Here is a 27,785-nt window from a genome sequence, read left to right as displayed (position 1 = left end):
TTTTTTACATTAAGCTGCAGATGATTCTGCTCACACCATGTGACAAAGTTTCCCACCGTAGCCCTGTACTCAGCCTCATTTCCCTTGCTGAAGCATCCAACTATGGCAGAGTCATCAGAAAACTTCTGAAGATGGCAAGACTCTGTGCAGTAGTTGAAGTCCGAGGTGCAGATGGTGAAGAGAAAGGGAGACAGGACAGTCCCCTGTGGAGCCCCAGTGCTGCTTACCACTCTGTCTGACACACAAAGTCAGAGCTGTTAGAAAAAGCAAGAAAAAAAAAGGGGGAGAAAAAACCCTTATCATATAATAAATTATTAGCCACCATCTGTACTTTTACAACAAATCAAAGGTTTTGAAAATAACTCAAAATGGTCCCCATAATGTATAAAAGTCTTGGCTAGATTCAAAAACTGAACATCGGATTTTCTCTAAATTTAAGCATGACATAACATCCCATAACCATTGAGCATGAGCAGGCAGAGCAGCATCCTTCCATTTAAGCAAGAGCGCCCTCCTAGCTATAAGAGAAGTAAAAGCCAAAATATGCAAATCAGGTGTCTCAAAAATAAAGTCTTTTCCTCCAACAATATCAAATAATGCAGTCAAAGGGCTAGGCTTAAAATTTACCTTGAAAAGTACCAGGAAATTATAGGCTGATGAGTCTCACATCAGTTATTGGGAAGGATTCTAAGGGACCGAATATACAAGTATTTGGATAGACGTGGACTGATTGAAGACATTCAGCATTACTTCGTGCATGGTAGGTCATGTCTTAAGAATTTTTTGAAGAAGTTAGCAAGAAAGTGGATGAAAGCAAGGCAGTGGATGTTGTTTATACAGACTTTAGCAAGGTCCTGCATGGGAGGTTGGTCAAGAAGGTCATTCAGTTATCAGGATGAGGTAGTAAAATGGCTTTGTGGAAGATGCTAGAGAATGGTAGTAGATGGTTGCCTCTCTGACTGGAGGTCTGTGACTAGTGATGTGCCACAGGGATCAGTGCTGGATCCTTTGTTGTCTGTCATCTATATCAATGATCTGTATGATAAAGTGGTTAACTGGATCAGCAAATTTGCAGCGACATCAAAATTGCACGTGTAGTGGACAGCTAGGAAGGCTATTGTGGTTTGCAGAGGGATATGCATCAGCTGGAAAAATGGGCTGAAATATGACAGATAGAATTTAATCCAAATATGTACAAGGTTTTGCACTTCGGTAGGACCAACAGGAATACAGATCCCTAATTTGTTGAAAGTGGTGTCACAAGTAGATAGGGTCGTAAAGAAAGCTTTTGGTACATTGGCCTTCAAAAAGAAATCAATGTATTGAATACTGAATATGGATGTTATGTTATTTCAATACCTATAAGGTTTTTTACTGTATTAAGTAAGCACATTTCCTAAAAGTCCTGATAAGAACCTACTAGATGTAATTTTTAATGTGAAACCTTTTTATAATGGATCTATATCTGATATTTATAATATGCTGTTGGGAATGAGAAGTGTTCCTTTAGATAAAATAAAGCCTAATCCTTTGACCGCTTTATTTGGTATTATTGGAATAAAGGATATTATTTTGGAGTCATCTGGCTTGCACATTTTGGCTTTTATTTCTCTTATGGACGCTCTTGCTTTAATGAAAAGATGCGCCCCCCACTCACGCTCAATGGTTTTGTGATGTGATGTCATCTTTAAATTTAGAGAAGATTCGATGTTCAATCTGTGAATCTGGTCAAGACTTACAAACATTGTGGGGATCTTTTCTGAATTATTTTCAAAACCTTTGATTTGCTGTTAAAGCACAGATGATGAGTAATAATTTAATTTCCTTTTTTTTCTTTACTAACCAGCTTCGGTCTTGGTAGTGGGTTAGATTTTTTAATATAATAAAATTACTATATTTCAATGTTACGAATTAATCAATCTGTATGAATATAAGGTAAGGAGTCTTTATAAGTGATTTAATATCACTTTGTGACATCGTCCAGATGCATCAGGATTTGATGGTATCCCCGGACATGGTCCACCTTGGAGAAGATCCGTGCGCCGTGCAGGTTTGCTGCGAAGTCCTGAATGTGCGGCACAGGGTAGCAGTCTAGCGTTGTAGCCTCGTTCAGCCTGCGGTAGTCGCCGCATGGTCTCTCGTCCCCTGTCGCTTTGGGCACCATGTGCAGGGGGGAGGTCAATAGGCTGTCGGACCGCCGTATGATCCCCAATTCCTCCATCCTCTTGAACTCCTCCTTCGCCAGTCGGAGCTTGTCTGGGGGAAGCCGCCGAGCATGGGCGTGGAGGGGTGGTCCTTGTGTCAGGATGTGGTGCTGTACGCTGTGTCTGGGCATGGCTGCCGTGAACTGCGGTGCCAGAACTGATGGGAAATCCGCCAGGACTCTGGTGAAGTCATTGTCGGACAGCGTGATGGAGTCTAGGTATGGGGCCGGCAACTGGGCTTCACCCAGGGAGAACGTTTGAAAGGTCTCGGCGTGGACCAGTCTCTTCCTGGGCAGGTCAACCAGTAGGCTGTGAGCACGCAAAAAATCCGCACCCAGGAGCGGTTGGACTACGGCGGCCAGTGTGAAGTCCCACGTGAACCAGCTGGACCTGAACTGTAGCCACAACGTACGGTGCCGTAGGTCCTTACTGTGCTGCCGTTCGCAGCCCTCAGAGTGGGACTCGGTGCCCTGTTGCAGGTGTCATAACTCGTCGGAGGTAAGACGCTGATCTCGGCTCAGGTGTCGACCAAAAAGCGGCGTCCTGACTGCTTGGCCCAGACATACAGGAGGCTATCCCGATGGCCAGCCGCCGTAGCCATCAGCGGCGGCTGGCCCTGGCATTTCCCGGGAACTTGCAGGGTGGGCTACAGCGGCGGGCTTCTGCGCCTACCACTGGTGGTAGAAGCACCATTGTTTGTTGGCCTCCTCACCCCTGCCTCTGGGGTTAGCGGGCTCTGCGGCCGGGCCTGGACTGGTTTGCTGCTGGGAGCGTGGCCTGGTGATCTGTGCGACAGATGCCCCACTCTCCTTCTTGGCTTTGCACAGCACGTCCGCCCAGGCCACCACCTTCCGGAAATCACTGAAATCCACGTCGGATAGCAGCAGGCATACGTCCTTGGGCAGCTGCTCCAGGAATGCCTGCTCGAACATGAGGCAGGGCTTGTGTCCTCCGGCCAGGGACAGCATCTCGTTCATCAAAGCCGATGGTGGCCTGTCCCCCAAACCATCCAGGTGCAGTAAGCGGGCAGCTCGCTCACGCCGTGAGAGTCCGAAAGTCCTTATGAGCAAGGCTTTGAATTCTGTGTATTTGCTGTCCTCTGGGGGTGACTATGAACTCCTCAACCTAGGCGGCTGTCTCCTGGTCAAGGGAGCTCACCACGTAGTAGTAACGTGTGGCGTCCGAGGTTATCTGCCGAACGTGGTATTGGGCTTCTGCTTGTTGGAACCATAGGTGAGGTCGCAGCATCCAGAAGCTTGGCAGTTTTAATGAAACCGCGTGAACAGATGTGGCATCATTCATCTCCGGTCCAAATATCGTTTGGGCCCTCAGGGTCACCAATTGTAGTAGTGTGCTACACGCAGTGTTGCAATAACGACATGGAGTCGGTGAGCTGCAATTACAAAAGAGGTTTATTCAAACTTTGCGGCCTCGCTTTAAAGCCTTCCTGATCCTGCCCTCCCCGGGCGGGAATGCTGTAAGGGGCACGTATTCACTGTCCCGTCCCGCGCGCGAGCTTTTCCCCTTGCTGTTGAAGCAGGCTTGGTGCCCTCTTTGGGACCAGCCTCAATGCCGGCACACGCCGCTTTGTGAGCCGGTTCGAGTGCACCAGGAAGTGGGTCGCCACAATGTATCGATATATTTTTCTTTCTTTGCACTCTGTATTCTTATATGTAAATTAATAAAAATATTGGAAAGAAGTTGTACAGAAGTTGGTGAGCTGTAATTTGGTGTATTGTGTGCAGTTTTGGTCACCTACCTACAGGAAAGATGTAAACAAGGTTGAAAGCAGGGTTTTTCCACTGAGGTTGGGTAGGAATACAGAGGTCATGGATTATGGGTGAAGGGTGAGAAGTTTAAAAGGAACACGAGGGGAAACTTCTTCACTCAGAGGATTGTGAAAGTGTGGAATGAGCTGCCAGTGTAAGTGGTGCATGCATGCTCGATTTCTTAAGAGAAGCTTGTATAGATACCTGGATAGCAGGAGTACAATCTGGTCTGGTCCTGGTGCAGGTGAATTGGAATTGGCAGTTTATATTGTTTTGGCATGGACTAGATGACCTGAAGGGCCTGTTTCTGTGCTGTATTTCTCTATGACAATAAGCCTAACCTCATCTGCCCCATCACTGAAATGTTCCCACATCCCGACTTTCAAAGACTCTACATTTCATGTTATTTATTGCTTATTTATTATTATTTCTTCCTTTTGTATTTGCACAGTTGTCTTTTGCACACTGTTGGGTGTGGTCTTCCATGGATTCTATTATATTTATTGAATTTACCCAATATGCCGGCAAAAAAATGAATCTCGGGGTTGTATTTGGTAATATGTATGTACTTTGATAATAAATTTACTTTGAACCCTGAATGTATTTTATGATTGCCAAGCAGCACAATTTTTATAATTCATCTTCAACCTTATTTCAAAGTAATTACGAACTACTTGTTGAGCATCTTTCACAATAAACGCAAATATTGATCCAGTTACAAGAAAGAAAACAGAATCAAAATTACAAGACAGAGCTTAGGAAATTAAAGTCGCCACATTTCTAAAATACAGGTGCAAAATACAGATAAAATACAGATACATTTACGCTTTATGGATTGAATAAATTATTCAGAATCTAAGACAATGCACCTACTACAAAACAAAGTTTTAAAAAAAGCTTTCCAGATGTTCTATTTAATTTATTTTGAATTCATAAAATTATATATAGCTTCTGTTAGCTGCAATGAGCTTACCAGAACTTCTAAGCTACAATGCCTTCCCTGTTAAATGGGATATTATGAGTACTAATTCTGGAATCTTTGACTTAAGACCTTGAGCTTTTTTACCCCAATTGCAATTCTGCACTGGTACCTTCACTTCAGAGAAATACTGCATCAACCTAGACTTTAAAGATTACTTTAGTTTCTTTGAATACTGTCAATCAATATTTCAGATTGGCAAGTCTCCTCTCCCAACTAAGACACCTGCAGCTAACAAGATTCAAAGTAAACTTATCAAAGTATGTGTGCAGTAAATAACCCTGAAATTTGTTTTCCCCAAAGACGGTCACAAAACAGAACCATAAAGCAAACTCATTCAAAGAGAAATATCAACCCCTCCCACCCCCACACGCGCAAAAATGTTGCACAAATGGCTACAAAGAAATGAGTGAAAACAGAATATAAAACTCAAAATCAAAAGACCTATGCCAGTACAGTTCAGCTCAGTGTTCATTACACTGGACAACAAAGATTTTTCTTCCTGAATACCTTCAGGTGTATCTTATGAATTTTGGGTTACTAATCATGAAAATCACCATGAAATTTCCCTATCATGCACCATTTTTTAAATAAACATGTTTATTATTTCAATTCATAATTCAAGTCAATTAAAAAGTTGCCTACAATGTGAGCTGGAAAGTTTCCTATCTTGTCCAGGTGTGCTTGGGCATGCTTAGGTGGCGCGGCTGCTGCATGGCAGGATGGGCTTTCGTAATAATTATTGGGTTCAGGACTGTAAGGATGGAATTTGCTATCACCAAGCACAAAAATTTCTATAAAGAATTTTGTTATTTGAGACAGATGCTTCCTAGAATAACTGATGCCAAGATTAAAGAAAACATCTTTGTTGGTCCACAAATCAGACATGCAATTTGAAGAATTTCTAGTGGGACCGGAGATAATCACATGGAAGGCATTCAAGGATGTTGTTGAAATTTTCCTTGCATCTACAGAGCACCAAACTACATGCAGTTGATTGAAAGCATGTTTCAAGCATATAAAACCATGAAATACAACATGTCACTAAAGATTCATTTCCCGCGTTCCCATTTAGACTTCTTCCCTACAAATCTTGGTGCTGTTAGTAACGAGCACGGTGAAAGGTTTCACCAGGACATTGCAGTCACCAGGGTAACTGGAATCCATCAATGCTGGCGAATTATTGTTGGACACTTAAGCAAGAAGCCTCAGACACTGTGTACAAATGAAAATCATTAACAAAATATTTTTAACTTAGTTGAACTACTATAAAGCATCAGCACCATGATGCAATTAAACACATTACATTCAATAAAAGTTAATTTGTTGTTTCTCCAAATTCCTACGTGATACAAGTAGACTGAAATTATGTGTTCATGTTCAAATAGTCTAACATAAACAAAAATACTGAGGAAGCAACACTTTTGAAAAAAGTTTGTTGTCCAGTGTTTGCTGCAGGGCACCCAACTTAAAATCACCCAAAAATAACAACTAAAAGAGCGATCAGATCTAGAAATAGAAACTAGAACACATCATAAATGTTATATCCGCATCAATTAAACCTCGCTCTGGCGCTATCCCCAACAGCATTGAGGGAGAGCGACAGATCACTCCAAAACAGATTATAAGCAATAATTTGAAATGAAGCACATTTTGGGAGTAAATTCTGTCAGATTATAATTTTTTTTTAAACAAAGGATTTAAAACAAATTCAATTCCCATGAACTAAAAAAAGGATATTAGTTAGAAGCTTAAACGAGTTAGCTATAATCGTATTGAAAATTGAGCAGATTTTTATTGCTTTGACGAATTTCAGCTTCTAACTGGTATCCTTTGCCCATCCAATTTAACATGAACAAGAGACAATACTTACTATGTATGCTGACCTGAATAGAACTGCATACCTCATCCTCTTGTCCTGATCAAGACCAATGATACCAGCTGTACATACAGTGAAATACAGATGAGGTCTTTACTGAAGACTAAAGACAAATAAAGGGAAAACTGAAGTACAGGATAAAAATACAGAGAAGACACAGAAATCACTCCTCAGTTTTTGCCCAAAGAGGATCTCTTAGCCTGCTTGCTCATCTGCATTTTCAGAAAATTTGCCACAGAGCCATTAATTCCATTACCTAAACAATTGAATTGACTTTATTACTTACAGTCTTCATATACATGAGAAAAATTCTTTATGATATGTCACCATCTAAATGTGCAATGTGCAATTTATAATTATAATAAATATGTACAACAGGACAATCAATGTAACATAGAAATACAGTTGCGTCAGAATGAATTAAGCAGTCTGATGGCCTGTGGAAGAAGCTGTCCTGGAGCCTGTTGGTCCTGGCTTTTATGCTGTGGTACTGTTTCCCAGATGGTGGCAGCTGGAACTGTTTGTGGTTGGCGTGACTCAGATCCCCAATGATCCTTTGGGCTGTTTTTACACACCTGTCACTGTAAATGTCCTGAATAGTGGGGAGTTCACATCTACTGATGCACTGGGCTGTACATACCACTCTCTGCACAGTCCTGTGATTGAGGGAAGTACAGTTCCCATACCAGGCAGTGATGCAGCCAGTCAGAATGCTCTCAATTGCACCCTTGTAAAAAGTTCTTAGGACTTGGGGGCCAATACCAACTTCAACCATCTGAGGTGAAAGAGGCGCTTTGTACCTTTTTTACCACACAGCTGGTATGTTCAGACCACATGAGATCCTCAGTAATATTTATGCAAAGGAACTTACAGCTGTTCACCCTCCCAACCACAGATCCATTGACAAACAATGTGAAAAGTAGCAGTCCCAATACTGACCACTGAGGAACACCACTAGTCACTGGCAGCCAAGCAAAAAAGGCTCCCTTTATTCCCACTCGCTGCCTCCTGCCTGTCAGCCATTCCTCTATCCATGCCAATATATTTCCTGTAACACCATGGGATTTTACCTTGTTAAGCATCTTCATGTTTGCACCTTATCAAATCCTTTTTGAAAATCCAAATAAATTACATCCACAACCTCTCCTTTGACCACCATGCTGGTTACTTCCTCGAGGAACTCTGACAGGTTTGTCAGGCAAGATTCCCTTTACAGAAACCATGATAACTTTGGCTTATTTTATCATTAGTCTCTAAGTACAGTCGGCCTTCCTTATCCGCAAATTCCACATCAGCGAATTCAACCAACCGCGAATCGCAAAAACCCGGAAGTGCTCTTCCAGCACTTGTTGTTCAAGCATGTACAGACTTTTTTTTTGTCATTATTCCCTAAACAATGCAGAATAACAACTATTTTACATAGCACTTACATTGTAATAGGTATTATAAGTAATCTAGAGATGATTTAAAGTATACGGGAGGATGTTACATGGGTTATCATGGATCAGGATCGAAAAAAATCGTAAGTTCTCTTACTAAGTAAGTCGGAACAGGTACATCCGGTATTATTAAACATCAGTTAGTCAAACGTTTGTCTTAGTATATAGTATATATTTTACCTTTCTATGCACATAAAACACTTAAGAACGTACATTTCAGCACCAGGCTCAGGAACTGTTCCTGAGTGTGATCCAGTGACAGACCGCTTTCGAGTGCGCTCTCCAGCTGTGGCGGGTTGACTTGGAGGATCAAAAACTCAAAACCCAATAACTAAACCATTGCGTCGCTTAGTAATAGTTGTAGTTTTCATCGGGGCCGGGCCTTTCTCACTTTATCCTTTAAAATTGTTCCGATTGTTAACCGACGTAGCCTAACGCTTTTCCAATGACCGATGGTGTTTCACCTCTTTCCGATCACTTTATTATTTCCACTTTATTTTTAATCGTCATCATGATTATTTTCGTGAACAGAAACACTGCAGATTCAGAGCTCCGCTGCTGGGTCCTGACGTCCACCGCATTGAGACAGGTTAAATAAGGGACTTGAGCATACGTGAATTTTGGTATCCGTGAGGGGTCCCGGAACCAATTCCTCGTGGATAAGGAGGGCCAACTGTACCCAGAAACCCCATCCTTAATAATAGACTCCAAAACTTTCTCAACCACTGAGGTTAGGCTAACTAGCCTACAATCTCCTTTCTTTTGCCTTATTCCCTTCTTAAAGAGTGGATTGACACTTGCAGTTCTCCTGTCCTGCCAGAATCAAGTGATTCTTGAAAGATGATGAGTGCATCTGTTATCTATTCATCAACCTCTGTCAGGACTCTGGGATGTAGTCCATCTGACCCAGGTGACTTATCCACCTTTGAGTTTCCTACCACTTTTTCCCTTTGTAATAGCAACGGCACTGGCTCCTGCTCCCCAACACTCAAAGACCTCTGGCACACTACTAGTGTCTTCCGTAGAGAAGACAGACGCAAAGTACCTATTAGATGCATCTGTCATTTCTTTGTCCCCCATTACTACCTCACCAGCATCATTTTCCAGCAGTCCAGCATCAACTCTCACCTCCCTTTTACTCTTTATATAACTGGAGGAAAAAAACATTTAGTATCCTGCTTTATATTATTGGCTAGCTTGCCCTCATAATTCATCTTTTCCCTTCTTATAGCTTTTTAAAAAATTTGTCTTTTGTTGGATTTTAAAAGCGTCGCAATCAACCAATTTTCCACTCACTTCAGCCACCTCTGCTCTGCCATCATCCCCACCAATTTTCCCTTCCAATCCTCCTGGGCAAGATTCTCTTATGCTTCTATAATTCCGTTTATTTCATTGTGATACTGATACATGTGACTTGTGCTTCTCCCTCTCAAATTACAGTACAAATTCAGTCATACTATGATTACTGCCTAAGGAAATTAAAAGCATACTATAAAGTTGGAACGGAGCTAACAACATGGCCGCCAAATGCAGAGTTACTTTTCATTAAGCTCCCAAATAATATCTGGGTCATTACACACCACCCAATCCAAGATGGCCTTTCCCAGAGTAGGCTTCAGCACAAGCTGCTCTTAAAAACCATCTCATAGACACTCAACAAATTCCCTCTCTCACGATCTGACATCAACCTGGTTTTCCCAATCCTCTTGCATACTGAAGTCCCCCATTACGATTGTGACATTACCCTTATTACATGCATTTTCCAGCTCCCTTTGCAATCTCAACCCACTTCTTGGCTACTATATACGATTCCCATATTGTTTTTTTTAAACTTGCAGTTTCTTACCTCCATCCACAAGATTCAACATTTTCTGACCCCATGTCACCTCTTTCTAAAGATGCAATTCCACCTCTTAACAACAGAGCCACACCACCACCTATGCCTTCTTGCCTGTCCTTTTGATACAAAGTACATCCTTTGATATAAAGTTCCCAACTATGGCCTTCTTTCAGCCATGAGTCAGTGATGCCCACAATGTCATACCAACCAACCTCTAATTGTGCCATGAGTTCATCCATCTTATTTCAAATTCTACGTGCATTTAAATATAGCACCTTCAGTCTTGCTTTCTTCACTCTTTTGAATTTTGCTTCTGGGGTACAATTTGACTCTTTGTTCAGTCTGCACTTGTTCCCAATCATTGGCTTCTTCCTTCCATTCATGTTAATCACCTACTTCCAAAGATGCAGGGGTTAGGGTTATTAAGTTGTGGACATGCTATGTTAGCAGCAGAAGCATGGTGGCACTTGGTATGGTAACAGGTTGTCCCAGCATATCCTTGGTGTGTTGGTTATCAAGTTGAGCAATGTATATCAGGGGTGCTTAAAAAAAAAGAGCTTTTTTAAAAAAAAAATCAGGACAGTGATCAAGATTTGAAAAGCAGAGTTTCGCAGCAGTTTCTGAATTGAGGAATGACCAATCAGCAAGAGGGATTCATTAGAAAGCCCCCAAAAAATAATACAAATGCAAACAGAGCAGCCATTCTTTTGAGTATGCCAGTCTTTAGAGTGGCTTTGACTTATCAGGCTTGGATAAGGCAAAGCATCTGGAAGTGACTCTCTGTATTTATTTGTTCCATTCTCATCTACTAGGGCACAGAAAGGGCAGTGAGAATGGCTCCGGGAACAGTGTTTTGTACTGAGTGTGGGATGTGGGACGTCTGGGAGGCATCCAATCTCCCAGATAAACACATCTGCACCACATGCACAGAGCTGCAGCTTCTGAGAGAACATATTAAAGAACTGGAGCTGCAGCTCAATGACCTTTGACTCATATGGGAGAACGAGGAGGTGACCGACAGGATCTACAGGGAGGTAGTTATCCCTAGGTTGCAGGAGACAGATAACTGGGTGACAGTTAGGAGAAGGAGGGGAAATGCACTGCCAGTGCAGAGTACATCTGTGGCCATTCCCCTCAGTATTATACAACTTTAGATACAATTGAGGGGGACAACCTACCGGAGGGAGCCACCTTGACCGGGTCTCTGGTGCTGGTGCTATGACTCAGAAGATCAGCAAGGTGAAGAGGACTGCAGTGTTGATAGGAGATCCCTTAGTCAAAGGAGCAGATGAGTGGTTCTGTGAGCACAATAAAGACATCTGAATGGCATGTTGCCTCCCTAGTGCCAGAATCAAGGATAGCTCAGGTCAGGTCCATGGCATTGTCAAGGATGAGGGCAAGCACTCTTAGTGCGTATTGGCATCATTGACATAGGTGGACAAGGTGAGGAAATGCTGAAGAGAGATTTTACGGAGCTAAGAAGAAAGCTGAGAAACAGGATCTCCAGGGTAGTAATCTCTGGATTGTTGTCTGTGCCATGTGCCAGTGAGGGCAAGAATAGGATGACTTGGCAGTGGAATGTATGGCTGAGGAACTGATGCAGGGGGCAGGGGTTCAGATGAATAGATCACTGGGATCTCTTCTGAGGAAGGTACAACCTGAACAAAAGGGGCGGGTTACACCTGAACCCGAGAGGAGCCAATATCCTTGCGGACTGATTGGCTAGAGTTGTTCAGGTGGGTTTAAACTAATTTAGCAGGGGGATGGCAACCGGAATGATCATGCTGAAGATGAAGTTGGTTTACAAACAGAGGCAATGTGTAGCAAAATACTGAGTGAGGAAAAGCTGATGATAGGACAAAATTACAGTCAACCAGGTGAACTGCAGCATAAAAGGTGGACGAAATTGAAAAAGGTAAATACAGTTCTGAAGGTTTTATATTTGAATGCATGCAGTGTACGGAATAAGGCCAAAAAACAGGTCACACCGTTACAGATTGGCATGTATGATGTTGTAGGCATCACTGAATCATGACTGAAAGAAGATTACAGCTGGGAGCTTAAAGTCCAAGGATACACACTGCATCAAAAGGACAGGCAAAAATTTGACCTAAACTGTGATCAGGTTCTCATGCAAGTCCTAAAACTAGATAAAGGGAACCCAATTAAATAAATAAATAAACTTAAAAGTATACATCTATTTATTAGCAAAATTATCCAATATTACATGTATTTGCTGGAAAATGTATGCAAACCTTTGCTTTCCGTAACCTGATGTACAGCAATAACTTCAACCAAATGTTTTTAGTAACTGTTGATCAGTCCTGCACATTGGCTTGGAGTAATTTTAGTCATTCCTCCTTACAAAACTGCTTCAGCTCTGGGATGTTGGTGGCTTCCGTGTATGAACTGCTTGCTTCAGGTCCTTCCACAACATTTCAATAGGATTAAAGCCAGAACTTTAACTCAGCCGTTCCAAAATGTGGAATTTCTTCTGCTTTAACCATTCTTTGGTGGACTGACTTCTGTGTTTAGGGTCGTTGTCTTGCTGCATGATCTACTTTCTCTTGAGCTTCAGTTCACGGACAGATACCCTGAAATTTTCCTGTAAAAACCGCTGGCACAATTCAGAATTCATAGTTCCAGCAATGTTGGCAAGCCATCCTAGTCCTGATGCAAACACGAGGAAATCTGCAGATGCTGGAAAGTCAAACAACACACACAAAATGCTGGTGGAACACAGCAGGCCAGTCAGCATCTTTAAGGAGAAGCACTGTCGACGTTTCGGGCCGAGACCCTTCGTCAGGACCTCTATCTAGCTTTAGGACTTGTGTGACGACCCGATCACTTTAGGTCATATTTATGCAGAAATACAGAAAATTCTAAAGGGTTCACAAACTTTCTAGCACCACAGTAAGCTAGCCAATACTATTAAAGGGGATATCTAAAGTTTCTTCAGATAGATAAAACGTAAAAGAAGGGCAAGAGAGAATATTAGACTGCTGGAAAACATTGCTGGCGAGGTAGTAATGGGGAATCAAGGAAATTGCAGATTAACTGAATAAGTATTTTACATCAGTCTTCACTGTGGAAGACACCAGCTGTATGGTGGAAGTTCCAGGTGTTAGGGGTCAAAGTGTGTGAAGTTACCATTACTAGGGAGAAGGTTCTTGGGCAACTGAAAGGTCTAAGGTAGACAAGTCCCTGGAGCAGATAGTATACACACTAGTGTTCTGAAAGTGGTGGCTGAAGAGATGGTGGAGGCACTAGTAATGAACTTTCAAGAATCATTAGATTCTGGAATGGTTCTGCAAGAATGGAAAATTGCAAATGTCTCAATTCTTCAAAAAGAAGAGGCAGAAGAAAGGAACTTATAGGCCATTTAGACTAAGTGGTTGTAAGACGTGGAGTTGATTGTTAAAGATGCGTTTTCAGGGTACTTGGAGGCATATGATAAAATAGGCCATAGTTGGCATGGTTTCCTCTTGTCTGAAATCAGTTGGAATTATTTAAAGAAAAAACAAACAAGATAGACAAAGGAGAATCAGTTGATGTTGTGCACTTGGATTTTCAGAAAGCCTTTGACAAGGTGCCTGACAAGGTTGCTTTACAAGCTACGAGCCCATGGCATTACAGGAAAGATTCTAGCATGAATAAAGTAGTGACTGATTGGCAGGAGGTAAGAGTGGGAACAAGGTAGCCATTTCTGGTTTGCTGCTAGTGACTAGCTTTTCCACCCCCACAGGTATCTATGCTGGGACCATTTCTTTTTACATTATATATCAATGATTTGGATGATGGAATTGATGGCTTTGTTGCAAAGTTTGCAGACATTATGAAGATAGGTGGAGAGAAAGGTAGTTTTGAGGAAGTACAGAGCCTATAGAAGGACTTCGATTAGAAGAACAGGCAAAGAAATGGCAGATGGATTACAGAGTCAGGAAGTGTATGATCATGGACTTTGCCAAAAGAAATAAAAGGGTTGACTTTTTTTTAAATGGAGAGAAAATATAATAAAAACTAAGATGCCAAGGGCTTGGGAGTCCTTGTGCAAGATTTCCTAAAGGTTAATTTGCAGGTTGAGTGTGGTGAGGAAAGCAAATGTGATGTTAGCATTCATTTGAAGAGGACTAGAATATAAAAGACAGGATGCAATGTAAGCACTGGTGAGGCCTCACCTGGAGGATTGAGTAGTTTTAGGCCCCTTAGCTTGGAAAGGGTGTGCTGAAACTGGAGAGGATCCAAAGGAGCTCATGAAAATGATTCTAGGATTAAACAGCTTGTCATATAAAGAGCATTTGATGGCTCTGGGCCTATATTCACTAGAATTCAGAAGAATGAGGGGTGACCTCATTGAAACCTATCAAATGGTGAAAGGCTTTGATACAGTGGATGCAGAAAGGATGGTGGGAGAGTCTAACACCAAACACTTCTCAAAATAGAGGGGCATCCTTTTAGAAAGGAGATGAGTAGCAATCTCCTGAGCCAGAGTGGTGAATCTGTGGAATTTGTTGCCACAGGCAGCTGTGGAGGCCAAGTCATTATGTATATTTAAAGACAGAGGTTGATAGATTCTTGATCGGTCAGGGCATGAGGGGATGGGGGAGGGGAGGGGGAGACAGGAGATTGAAGCCAAGAGGAAAACTGGATCAGCCATGATAAAGTGGCGGAGAAGTCTCCATTGGCCAAATGGCTAATTCTGCTCTTGTATCTTATGGTCTTATTAATGCAAATGATGCATTTCACTGCATGTTTTGATGTACATGTCAAATGAAGCTAATGTAATCTTTACAATGTGACTTCCATTTCCGAATTATGAAATGTATAATCTTGTTTATCCAGGGGTATACTTTGGATCTTTAGGTTTTAGAATCGATTTTGGCATTGTGTGATTTTCAAAATTGTAATCTCATGCCTATTTTACACAATTTTGCAATAACCAACTAGTTTCAGTTATTCTAAATTATTCAAAAAAGTTCTAGCAGACTTTGCTTCAGAGCTGCTCTTTAAATTCATTCATTCAACTAATAATTCATAGAATTAGAAATGCGTCATTTTGGCAAGGAGAACTTAAAATTTTACTGCTAGAATAAAAATCTCCATTTCTCATACCCCCCCCCCCAATAGAATCAAGGCCATACATCAACAAGTTAAAATTACATCTAAAAAAGCAGAAGAGATTTTGGTTAACAAAATAAACTATAACACGTAGAATCAGAATTCACTTTCCTATTAACCATTACTCATCAAACAACGCAACTAAAATAAATCAATGCAATATTTCTCAGTTACTCCATTGGAGAAAGCAGAGAGGGAAAAAATGGTTCACAGTTGTTGTCTTGACGACTTAACCAACTGCACAGACTACAAGCAAAGTGATTCACTGACTACAAATTGTTCTGAAACCTTTGACATCTTCAATTACAGTTAAGGGTAGGAACTTCAAAGAAAGCCTTTGGAATATTGTTTCATCTGGTTGTATATATGCACAATCAGATAACTTTAAACTTGAACTTGATTTAAACTAGATAACCCGGAACATTACCATGAGCCAATTTATTGAGTGAAATTCTGAACTAGGAAAAAATTAATTTTTCATTTGATAATTGTGTACTCTTGGCTTGTATTCAAATTTCTACCGATGTATCATGACCAGCATTCTAACTGGCTGCATCACCATTTGGTATGTGTACTGTATAGGATTGAAATAAACTGTAAAGACTTGTAAACTTCGCCAACTTCATCATGGGCACTAGCCTCCATAGTATCCAGAACATCTTCAAGGAGCAATGCCCCAGAAAGGCTGCATCCATCACCATCACCCAAGATATGCCCTGTTCTCATTGCTGCCACCAGGAAGTACAGAATCTTGAAGTCCTGAAGACACACTCAACCTTTCAGGATCAACTTCTTCCCCTCTGCCATTTGATTTATGAATGAACATTGAACTCAGGAACACTACCTCACTACTGCTATTATTTCTATTTCTGTACTATTTATTTAACTATTTTAAGTTACACACACATACATACACCTGTGATTTTTTTTCTATTATGTATTGTACAGCTGCTGCAAAGTTAACAAACTTCACTACACATGCCAGTAATATTAAACCTAATTCTGAACGTGACAAGTACATTTAGTGCAATACAAAAAAATTGCCATTTAAAAGGTTGCAACTGCACAATAGTTAACATGTTCAATAGAGCAACAACTAGACAAGTGACTATTCTTTTTTGTCATGTTATTTTCCTCCACTGGCCCCACTCACCTCAAGAGGAGGGGTGAATTCTGGTGATGCAGTCACTCTACAGCAGTGCCAATGTTCCACTAGTGCATTATCACATTCTAATGTAAAAAGATATCTCAAACAAATTCTCGTCCTCCTTCGACAGATGCAAACAGACCTAGAAGGTCTACCATTACCAGAACTGGTTTTGTTTCAGAATCCAGCATTTACAGCTTTTAGCATTTCCAAAGGTTTCTAGGCATTGCAATATTAAGAGATGCAGATGGGAAAGCAAACAAAATCTCTGTGTCTTAATCACTACAACAGGGAAAGATTGTATTAACTAAGTGAGGAACATTGAAGAACTGTGTTTAGTTCTATTGTTATTCAAATGAAAATGGTAAAGGTCACTGTTAGCTTTTAAGAAAGGGAACCATCGTACTTGATAGACCATTTATATTAAAGATGCCTTCTACAAGTTTAGTAATCTATGTAGCTACTGTTGCCATAGCAGTATTGCAGTTATGATGGTGGTAATTTCCAGCTCATGGTATCAAAGTTTAAAGTTTAATTCAGGCACCCTCTATAAGCACGTTTGTACGTTCCTTCCCATGTGTGTGTGGGTTTCCTCCAGGTGCTCCAGTTTCCCCGTACGTTTCAAAGATGTACTGGTTAGAAATTTAATAGGTCATTGTAAATTGTCTAGTGATTAGGCTAGTGTTAAATCATTAGGTTGCTGGAGGGGGCACAGCTCAAAGGACCAGAAGGGACTGTTCAAAATACATTATCAAAGTACAAGTATTCAGCATTGTATTAATAAAAATAAATTTTTAAATGCTTTGTTAAATGAGGAAAGCACTAACAAAGCTATTTTTAAGAACATTTGCTTCCGAAGAACTAGAACTCAACCAGGCCCAATATGGGCTGACCTCTGAAAATCTACAGGTAGCAGTGTTTGAAAGGTAGCCTTCAGCAATGAGTCCAATGGCAAATAGTGAAAGGGGAAGAAGCCAGAGACTCAGTTTGCACCATATGTTCAAAGAGAACAAAGCCAAAAATTTAGTTGCAATGGTCTTCAGAGAAATGCAAGGAAAATAAGAACATTTACTGTGTGGATTAGAATCTAGATATTCCAATAACAAAATAAACTAAAGCACATGTCAGTCAGTAACCAAGACAAGGGACTTCCAGTTGATTTTAATCACAACCATTATATTATTTTGCAGTCAGTAAGGATTTATACATGGCTTTGATTCACTGAGCTGCCACTGCTCTGCTTCTTCAATGCGGGATATAAACAGAAGTCAAAAATCACATTGGATCCTTAAAAGAAAAGCAACTCCAACAACCACATTGTGAGTTACCAGTGCAAAAATAGAGATAGCATCAAAAGACTGGGCACACAATAACACCACTGATTCAGAGTGTTGCCAACACAAACTACAGAGCTACTATCAGCATTGCCGCCTCTTTGCCATAGCCAATAGTTTCAGTGACCTAAGGAAAAGTAAATACATAGTCCCATTGCAACTGTCTTATTCAACATTCCTCCCTCAATCACCAAAACAGTTTTAATTATTCATTTCACTTGCTGTTTGTAGGATTTGCCCAACAAAGTTACACAATCAGAACTACACTTCAGAATAACAAAGTGCTAATATTCAATTACGCACCACACCATATTCAGTTACATCCAGTAAGGTGTAGCACTCTCGATCACAGTGGCCTCAGTGGCCCCAAGCAACGTTCAAGTTCATATTTCAAATTTCAAGTTTAATTACCATTCAACTACACGTGAATAGAGTCAAACAAAATAGCATTCCTCCTGGATCAAGGTACAGGCCATACACAGCACAAGGTGCATTTGGCGCATACAAGACAGCAAGTAAACATACCAGCACAGAAAAATATACATAATCTAAGTCCCCAAGTGACATGCCCTGTAAACTGCCATCAGCAAGAAAAAGCAGTTCTCAGCAATATGCAGATAAACATATACACGCAATCCAGCTTGCTATTTCATCAAACACTGGATGGTAGAGCTGACAGGAGATGACAGCCCCCAACCGAGCATGGGTGACACACGACACTGTCTCCAGCATCTCCTCTCCTGGACTGCAGCAACAGGCAACCTTGTGGACTGAGGCCTGGTCCTCACTGGAGAAACATTCAAGACAATCACTTGCCGTTACATTGCAAGCCACCTTCACGCACCAACTCAGATACCTTTGATACCTTCCTGTAGCAGGCAGTAACACAGTCCACACCCAGTCCAGTTCCTCCACCAATGAGCAACTAGGTGAAAGGATAGACCTGCAGAAGTTGAAGTTCTTCATGAGCAGCATTACCTTGCATTGTAGAAAGTCATTTAAACAAAGAGAAAAACGCCTTCCACTGGGCCTCCAATAAGCTGCTGCATTCCAAACACACCAACTTCATACAAAAAGGTCCTGCCCTCCGGTGTTCACTCGATAGAAGATGAGCTAGACTGCATTTAGCTGCAGCTGCACTTGCGAAAGACGAGAACAAACCTGCAGCAGTTCCTTGCAGAAATGTAGCTCCAAGACAACATCCATGCACCATCAATCTACAACTCATGACATTCACGGACTTCAGCTGTATGATTATTATTATTTTTTGTAACTGTAGATTTTCTGCCATCACAATCATATGTGTTATATTTCTGTATGTCTTGCACCTTAGCCGAGAAACTTTTGTTTGGCTATATTCCGGTGTAATGGTTGAATGACGATTAAACTTGAACATGAAATTCCCATTTAAGCCGAGGGCAGTCCATTTTTAAGAAAGTAAACCACACTGACATTGCAAAATGTGAGCACACAATAAATTGCTGATAAAAGCAGAAGTCTATTACTTTGTATTGAATTACAGTATTGAGCTAACAGTGCAAGTTAAATGTAAATCAATAGCACACCACCCACTCCACCCCCAACTGAGACATTATTTGTACAAATCCACATACAATCTAAAAAAAAGCAAGAAAAACAAGTGCATCAGCATTATTCACCTTTCTACAATATAGCACATACTCTCCTAAAATAATCACATTATTTGAGAAATGAAGGTCATATTTGCTGTCTTCGTCAAATATAACCAAATGAATTTGATTGGCAGGTTAAACAAAAAAATGCTTCTCAGCATGTTAGTTACTTGCTGACACAAGGAAGATTTGACAGCACACAATAGAGCTCATAAGCCAAAGCAAATAGTTCCTATATCTGCAGTTTATTTTATTTTCACAAAGTGAAAATTTTACCCTGCTCCAAAATGAAATTAGAGACATCCAAGTGAAATTGCAACAATGGATAGAAATGCAAAAGTCATCCACCCAGGATAAAAAATATCAAAAACAAATGTTTTAGTCTGAAGAAAGACAAAAATTCCTAAGTTAAAGTGAACAACACCCATGGATTTTGCAAATTATTTGTCAGCGCAAAACGGTTGTGCGTTAAATACAAATATTTAAGACAGGGTTGGGGAGAATATACTTAGACGAAATTTCCACTGAGCATATATTTGCAGTTGAATAGGTGAAAGAGAAAACGACCTGAACTCCAGAAAAACCAAGTACCTACCAACATTGACACAGAACAGAAACTTGGTTTTAAAATATTGCTGAATTTTTTAGTAAGTCAAGCCATACAAGTCATTGTAATACAACTCATCTATCAACTCAAAACAAGCTTCAAACAATCCAATTTCATGATTAGTTTAATATCACACTTTAAAATATGGTCCTCCTGCCACCCCACTCGGGATAGGGCTCCCCTTGTCCTCACCAAACACCCCATCAGCCTCCTGGTCCAACATATAATTCTTCGTAACTTCCGCCACTTCCAACGGGATCCCACTACCAAGCACATCTTTCTCTTCCCCACCCCCCCCCCCCCACTTTCTGCTTTCCACAGGGATCGCTCCCTACGTGACTCCCTTGTCCATTCGTTCCCCCCCCCCATCCCTTCCCACCGATCTCCCTCCTGGCACTTATCCTTGTAAACGGAACAAGTGCTACACCTGCCCTTACACTTCCTCCCTCACCACCATTCAGGGCCCCAGACTTCACCTGAGGCAACACTTCACCTGTGAGTCAGCTGGTGTGGTATACTGCATCCGGTGCAGCCTTCTATTTTTTAGTGAGACCTGAAGCAGACTGGGAGACCGTTTCGCTGAACACCTATGCTCTGCCCACCAGAGAAAGCAGGATCTCCCAGTGGCCACATGTTTTAATTCCATGTCCCATTCCCATTCTGATATGTCTATCCATGGCCTCCTCTGCTGTCAAGATGAAGCCACACTCAGGCTGGAGGAACAACACCTTATATTCCATCTGGGTAGCCTCCAACCTGATGGCATGAACATTGATTTCTTCCATTAATGCCCCTCCTCCCCTTTCTACCCCATCCCTTATTTATTTATTATCCCCCCCCCTTTCACTCTCTGCCCCGCTCACAATCACTCCTTGCCTATTCTCCATCTCCCTCTGGTCCTCCCCTCCCCCTTTCTATCTCCCTAGGCCTCCCGTCCCATAACCCTTTCCCTTCTCCAGCTGTGTATCCCTTTTGCCAATCAACTTTCCAGCTCTTAGCTTCATCCCTCCCCTCCTGTCTTCTCCTATCATTCTGGATTTCCCCCTCCCCCTTCCACTTTCAAATCTCTTACTATCTTTTCTTTCAGTTAGTACTGACAAAGGGTCTCAGCACGAAACGTCAACTGTACTTCTTCCTATAGATGCTGCCAGGCCTGCTGCGTTCCACCAACATTTTGTGTGTGTTGCTTGAATTTCCAGCATCTGCAGATTTCCTCATGTTTACATTTTTAAACATTGGAATATCTATATTCCAGTCTGGAGAATAACTGAACTCTGCAGACACAAACAGCACTACCGAGGCTGCATTGCCTGTGATATTACCTTTCAGACAAGAATATTAATGCCCCATCTACCCCCTCAAGTGGATTTTTTTTAAACTCACTCCTTGACACAATTTAAAAAGCATGACAATTTGTCCTTATCTACATTTCTTTTCCAGTCAACATTTCACTGTGAAAACTGAGTATCATCTCTCTGCTTGAGGGACTATGCATCTTTAATTGGCTGTGCATTAAAAAGGTTCAGGCAAATGGCTAATGCCAAACCCATTTAGTCAGTTGTAATGTAAAATGCATTGGAATCACCCAAAGGCAAGAAAGGTCTCATATGCTTCTAATATATGCTTTCCAAAGATTGCAACTATTGCCACAGCCTCATGACCCTTGTTCATACAAGACCATAAGATATACTGTATAGGAGCAGAATTAGACCATTTGGCCCATTGAGTCTACTCCCATCATTTCATCAAGGCTGGTCCGTTTCCCTCTCAGCCCCAATCTTCTGTCTTCTCACATCATTTCATGCCCCATCTAATCAAAATATCAATATCAACCTTAAATATACATAAAGACCTGCTCTCCACAACCACCTGTGGCAACGAATTCCATAGATTCACCACTCTCTGGCTACAGGAATTCCTTCTCAATCCATTCTTAATGGACACCCTCTATTCGGATGCCTTCACTACAGGAAACATCCTCTCCACATCTACTGTACTGAAACCTACAACCTAACCATTTAGAAAAGAAACTATTGGCAAAAGCAAATCAAAGATTTCTATGAAGTTTTGCTTTATAGCTTTGTTGCTGCTGTTGTTTTATTTCCTGCAGGAGACGTGGTCAGGGATTGTTATTGCTGCTGTTTTTCTGCAGGGAGGGGGTGGAGGATTCTAGGGTCTGCGGGTATTGTTTCTTTCACTTATTTCTTTTCATCTGGAGAAAACAAATATCACAGTAGTATTGTATACACATACTTTGACAATAAAATGAGCCTTGCTTTCTGAATTAGGCTAGTGTATTCTTATTACTGAGTGCAATTAAGCAAACGTGCAATTGTTCTCATCCCAGAAATGGGAATATCACAACATCACATGGAGTACCTTCTATTCTTCATCTCCCTTCAAACTGGAAGATTGCCAGAACTCAGCTCCAACTATTTTTAACCTTGATGATATTGGGAAATACATTTTGACCCATTTTCCTAGTGTGACAAAAATAATCTGATGAAATACCAAATGCATGTCACCACCGGTGTCAAAAAATGGTAAGAAATAAAGATAGTTTTCAAATTGCAAGCATTAAGCACAATTAGAAGAAAATAATACTTTGGAAGAGTATCAGAACTTGGCTGTATGTCTTATTTAGCTGCTTTTGGGGAGCTTCAACACAGGATCAGGCAAAGTGCAAGCAAAGTACTAATTCAGGCATGACAACACTCTTCAGAATTTCTAGCACTCAGCTAAGCAGTAGTTCATCTTGAAATGAACTACCCAAGGACCCAGTCCTGCATGCAAAGATAATTTTAGTAGTGGGTAAGAAATCAATTAAGTGTGAAACAGTAAAACACAGCCACATTTGCAAAAGGAATGAAACCTCCTAAGCTGTTTTCACTTTTCACTGATTAAAGGAATATTTCTCATTCACTATTGCTTATTGTGGGCATACATTTCACAATGTGGCTTTAAGTATATACCACTTACAATGGGGATATCGGAATGATTGCGCTAATACAAGACTAAAAATGCAGCATCGATAATCTGCACACTTCAAGTCAATTCACTGAGTACTGTACATGCAATGCTTGCTCAGAGCGACAAAAAAATTCATTCAGCCTTCAATCTAAAATACCTAGCATAATTAAAATAATGAATATGCAATTAGAGTATCACTTCAGAGAGAAAAAAAAACATCTTTGTACCATACTCAGTAGTTTTTTTGGGTACCAACCAATTATAGATACAAGATTACAATGAAAGAACCAGCTGTAATTGTGTTAAAAATAATCAAACACCACTCTAATGAGACAAACTGAAAATCTTTGCAGACAGAGAAAATAAAGATACTGTTTATCATAGAATTTCCACAATATCACTCAAGATTAACGGTATTACTTTGCTTCTTGACAATATTCCACACATTGCAACACCCTAAATATATACACACAATATGTTTTATAAATCAAAAATACAGCTGAAATTTTTGAATATGAAGGATTATAAAATACTGCGTCAATCATTCTTTAAGACAGGTTTACACCCAATGATTAAGAGCAAAGTTCTGATCCTGTGCTAGAAATAATACTGTACACCAGTCCGAAGGCTGGAATTCACAAATTGTACAGGAAGCCACAATATGTAAGTTATATGGGTATTGCTAAACCGACAACGTATACCAGCTGGACATTACAACCCTATTACACTGGAAAATGCCACTCACAATCTGAAGAGACGGGAAAAGAGGTCAACAATGCGAAAACACTTTAAAAATGAGAAAACATCTGGAAAGGAGTAGAGAGAAGGATTGTTTTCTTTTCGCATGCGTATGTGAAATCGAGTCTTACTTGAATCTGCCACCGCAGTGCTGACATTGATCACCGACCCATCCTTGGTCGCAGATGCAGCTCCCGTTCATACACATCCCGTAGACACACGTCGTCTTGTCGCATTCTCGGCAGAGCCCCACACGGGCCGAGAGGACGAGGTAGAGCAGGGCATAGCAGACACAGTACCTACACGGATCCAATCCGTCCCGGGCCGCCCACCACCCCGGACTCCAGTTGAATTGATTCGGTCTCTTTTGCGGGTCCCCACCGCCAATCCCAACCGCCATTTTAACCCGCACGAATTATACTGCCCGCACTCCAAGCAAAACCCCCCACCACCCCGAAACTAAAGGGCAGCCGACAGCAGCCCTCCCCCTTTCCAGCTGACAGCCCGAGCACTGCGAAGACTCCGCTGTTTCCGAAAGGAAGTCGGGTGGAAAATGTAGAGTCACCGCTCAGTTAAATCGGACAAGCGTCAGGTAAACCGTGCGTCGGGTCCTGAGCATTGCGACGATGGCAAAAGTAGGTAGAGAGGCGCTGAGAGGAATAACAGAGCGCACAAGCGCCGTGTGCTCCGAGTTTGCACATAATGAGAGAATTCAAGCGCAATTTCTTCTCTCCCCCCCTCCCCTCCCCAAGAGGAACGAAACAGTCGGATTAAACACCCAGAAAGAAGTACAAGTCGGCGAGAGGGGTCGCACCGCTGGATGCGGAGCTGCCAGATGTTTGCGGCTCCGACACGCGAAGCCCGCAGCTGCCACAAAGCCGCTAATTAAAGGGGCCGTGCTCAAAGGCTGCGCATGTGCGGCTTCCTTCACACACAACTGACATCCCCTTTTAATGTTCAAAGCATTTATTCTTGCGAGCACTTTCTCTGCGCGTTAAAACCACTATTCTGCTGCAGATGCCCTATGATGTATTGCTCGCAGGTAATGGGTTCAATTCTGCAACTCAGCCCGGAGCTCCTGTGCAGCTCTGAAGTTCAGTGTAAGTTTGTGAGGGATTGTTGGAGAGTAGTGTAAACAGAAAACGCACGGGGTCGGGTAATATCGGAGAGGGGGGAAAAAAAATAATGGAGTCCGAAGGGAATACTCCGTTTGTCGGAGCTGGGTGGTAAAATTAAAGATCAAACATACTGGAGGAGTGGGAAGAGAGAAAATGGCAACTCGCTGCAAGGTTGCAGAGTTCAAAGAACTGGCGGCGGTGGAGATTGGGAATTGCAGCGGTGCAACAAGATCAGTCCGCAGGGCACTGGGAAGGGCAACACGCAGAGACTCGCTGGAGGAACTCGCCGAATCAGGCAGCATCTACGGAGGGGAGGGGAGTAAAAGGTGGGCTGTTCGGGCCGAGGTCCTTCATCTGTGCACTGAAAAGGAAGTGGGGTGGGGTGGGGTGGGGTAGAGTACCTTTCCTTTCCAGTCCTGATGAAGGGCACTGTCAGAAAACGTTTCAGGAACTGCTTCTTCCCCACTGCCATCAGGTTTCTGAACGGTACGTGAACCCATCACTATTATAGAACAGCAATGGGGAAACCTCAGGCACAGCACAACACAAGCAGCATAAGAGGTGATTCCTAAACAACAGAAAAAAGCTAAAAATAAATGGATGACAGAAGAAATTATGAATCTTATGGAACAAAGAAGAAAATGTAAGGAAAACGAAGAAGCCTCCGTATCTTTGCAGGCACAGATAACAACCAAGTGCAAAGGAGCAAAAGAAAAGTGGCTTAAGGACAAATGTGAGTTAATGGAACAATTGCAGAAGACCGACAACAGCAAAGGTATGCATAACAAGATAAAAGAGGTCACAAATCAGAAGAAAAGCGGAGCAACAACAGGATGTATAAAAGCAAAAGACGGAGCTACAATTGTGGAAAAAGGAAAAAATAATGCAAAGCTGGTCAGAATACATCAAAGACCTATAGGACGACAAAGACTGAGAGGACAACTTTGATATTGGCAACAACAACGAGGGCCCAGAAGTTGAACATGCTATGAAGAAAATGCGAAAGGGGAAATTATCAGGCCCAGATAACATTCCGGTTGGACTGTATGAAGCGCTAGAAAATTTTGGTGAAGAGAAATTAACAATCTTATTGAATAGAATATACAACAGTGGCAAAGTACCCAGAAGATCTTTTAAAGGCAGTATTCATTGCACTGCCAAAGAAACCAGGTGCAACAGAGTGTGACAAACACAGAACAATTAGTTTAATGAGCCACCTCACAAAAATTCTATGCTCAGAATAAGAAACAAAATTAAACCAGAGATCAGTGAAGAAGAGTGTGGCTTTGTCAAAGGCAAGGGAACATCAAACATAACTTGTATTCTCAGGAATATTATCAAAAGGTCAATAGAAGTACAACAAGACCTATACTTCTGTTTCATTGACTACACAAAAGCCTTTGACCCAGTGAAACACCAAGTCATCACGAAAATGCTTGAAGATATTAATATCGACAGAAAAGATCTAAGGATACTCAGGAACCTTTACTGGCAACAAAGTGCAGCCAAACGGGTAGATTGGTAAATATCGGCAAATAAAGCGAGGAGTCAGACAGGGTTGTGTTCTACCACCAGACCTGTTCTCCCTGTACTATGAGAACCATACAAGACCTGCCTGGAATAAGTATAGGAGGATACAATATCGACAACCTCCGCTCTGCGGATGATACAGTACTGACAGCAAACAGTGAAGTAAATTTAAAGAAACTAGTATCTACCATCAACATAGAGTGAAAGACTTGGCCTAACCTTAAACAAAAAGAAAACTGAAGTAATGGGAATATCAAAGAACCCTGATATCCCAAACTGTAGGATTGTATTGGGAAATGAAATCCTAAAACAAGTTCACAACTTCAAGTACCTTGAATCATGGGTAACATTTGATGGCAAATGTGAAACAGACATAAAAGCAAGAATAGCAATGGCAAGAACAGCATTTACAGAAATGAGAAACATCCTAATGAACAAGAAAATAGCAATTGACATCTGCCTTAGAACTCTCAGCTGCTACACTCTTCCTATATTGATGTATGGCTGTGAGTCATGGACCATCACAAATGCAATGGAAAAGAGAATCAATGCAGCAGAGATGTGGTTCCTCAGAGGAATGCTATGCATATCGTATACGGACAGGATAACCAACGAAGTTCTACAGAGAACGAGACCAAAACGTGCATTGCTTTAAAAAATCAGAAAATAGCAATCAAAATTCTTTGGACTCATCATGCGAAGAGAGACATTAGAATATTTAGTTACAACTGCAAAGCTGGAAGGAAACAGAAGCAGAGGCATACAGAGAATGGAAATGACAGAAGGATTAACATCATGGTTAGAAACAGGGGAGGCAACAGCCACAATTCGGAGGGTCAGGGACCGTGATGGCTGGAGACACATGATCGATCGCCCACACTGAACGGCAAGGCACCTGAACACACATGTGAACCCATGAATAAACACAACCTTGCACTATTTACCATTTTATTGTTATGTATTTTATGTCTTCCACTGTACTGCTGTCACAAAACAACAAATTTACAACATCGTCAGTGATAATAAGCCTGATTCTAATTCTGGTGCATAATTGTCAAATTCATCAAATGACCTAGGGTCATTGTTGCAGACCGATTGGGGATGTCTGTGGGATACTTCTTCAATCTCCAAAAGGGAAGGGGTTCTTGGTAAGCTAAACCTGAAAAAAAATTTGAGCAAATGGGTTATTCCACTTGGACAGACTGTTTAATGATAATAGAAAGAGAGGAGATAAAAGGGGTAGTATTCAGAAGAAGGGTCTCGCCAACTATCTAGTCCTCCCATAGATGCTGCCTGACCTGCTGTATTCCTCCAACGTGTGTGTGTGTGTGTGTGTGTGTGTTGCTTTGGATTTCCAGCATCTGCAGATTTCCTCATGTTTATGACAGTGTTCAAGTCTTGTGCTTAAAGAGAAAGGGTCAACAAGGGGAAATATGCAGTGATAAAGATAATGAAGGAATAGAGCTGGTGTCGCAGAAGGAC

The 27,785-nt window shown here is 41.5% G+C and overlaps 1 protein-coding gene across 1 annotated transcript in view; it reads right to left on the bottom strand.

Moving 5' to 3' along the window:
• atrnl1b (attractin-like 1b) overlaps window positions 1-24,070 on the bottom strand; it is a 1,024,737-nt gene extending 1,000,667 nt beyond the window's left edge. Inside the window, exon 1 of the mRNA XM_059947922.1 lies at window positions 23,787-24,070. Within this exon, the coding sequence (XP_059803905.1) occupies window positions 23,787-24,055 (269 nt within the window). The 5' untranslated portion in view covers window positions 24,056-24,070. The remainder of the gene's footprint in view (window positions 1-23,786) is intronic.
• Window positions 24,071-27,785: the final 3,715 nt, after the last annotated feature.

This window comes from Hypanus sabinus, chromosome 22, assembly GCF_030144855.1.
Source record: "Hypanus sabinus isolate sHypSab1 chromosome 22, sHypSab1.hap1, whole genome shotgun sequence".
NCBI classification, from domain to species: domain Eukaryota; kingdom Metazoa; phylum Chordata; class Chondrichthyes; order Myliobatiformes; family Dasyatidae; genus Hypanus; species Hypanus sabinus.
This window is presented reverse-complemented; position numbering and strand designations above follow the sequence as displayed.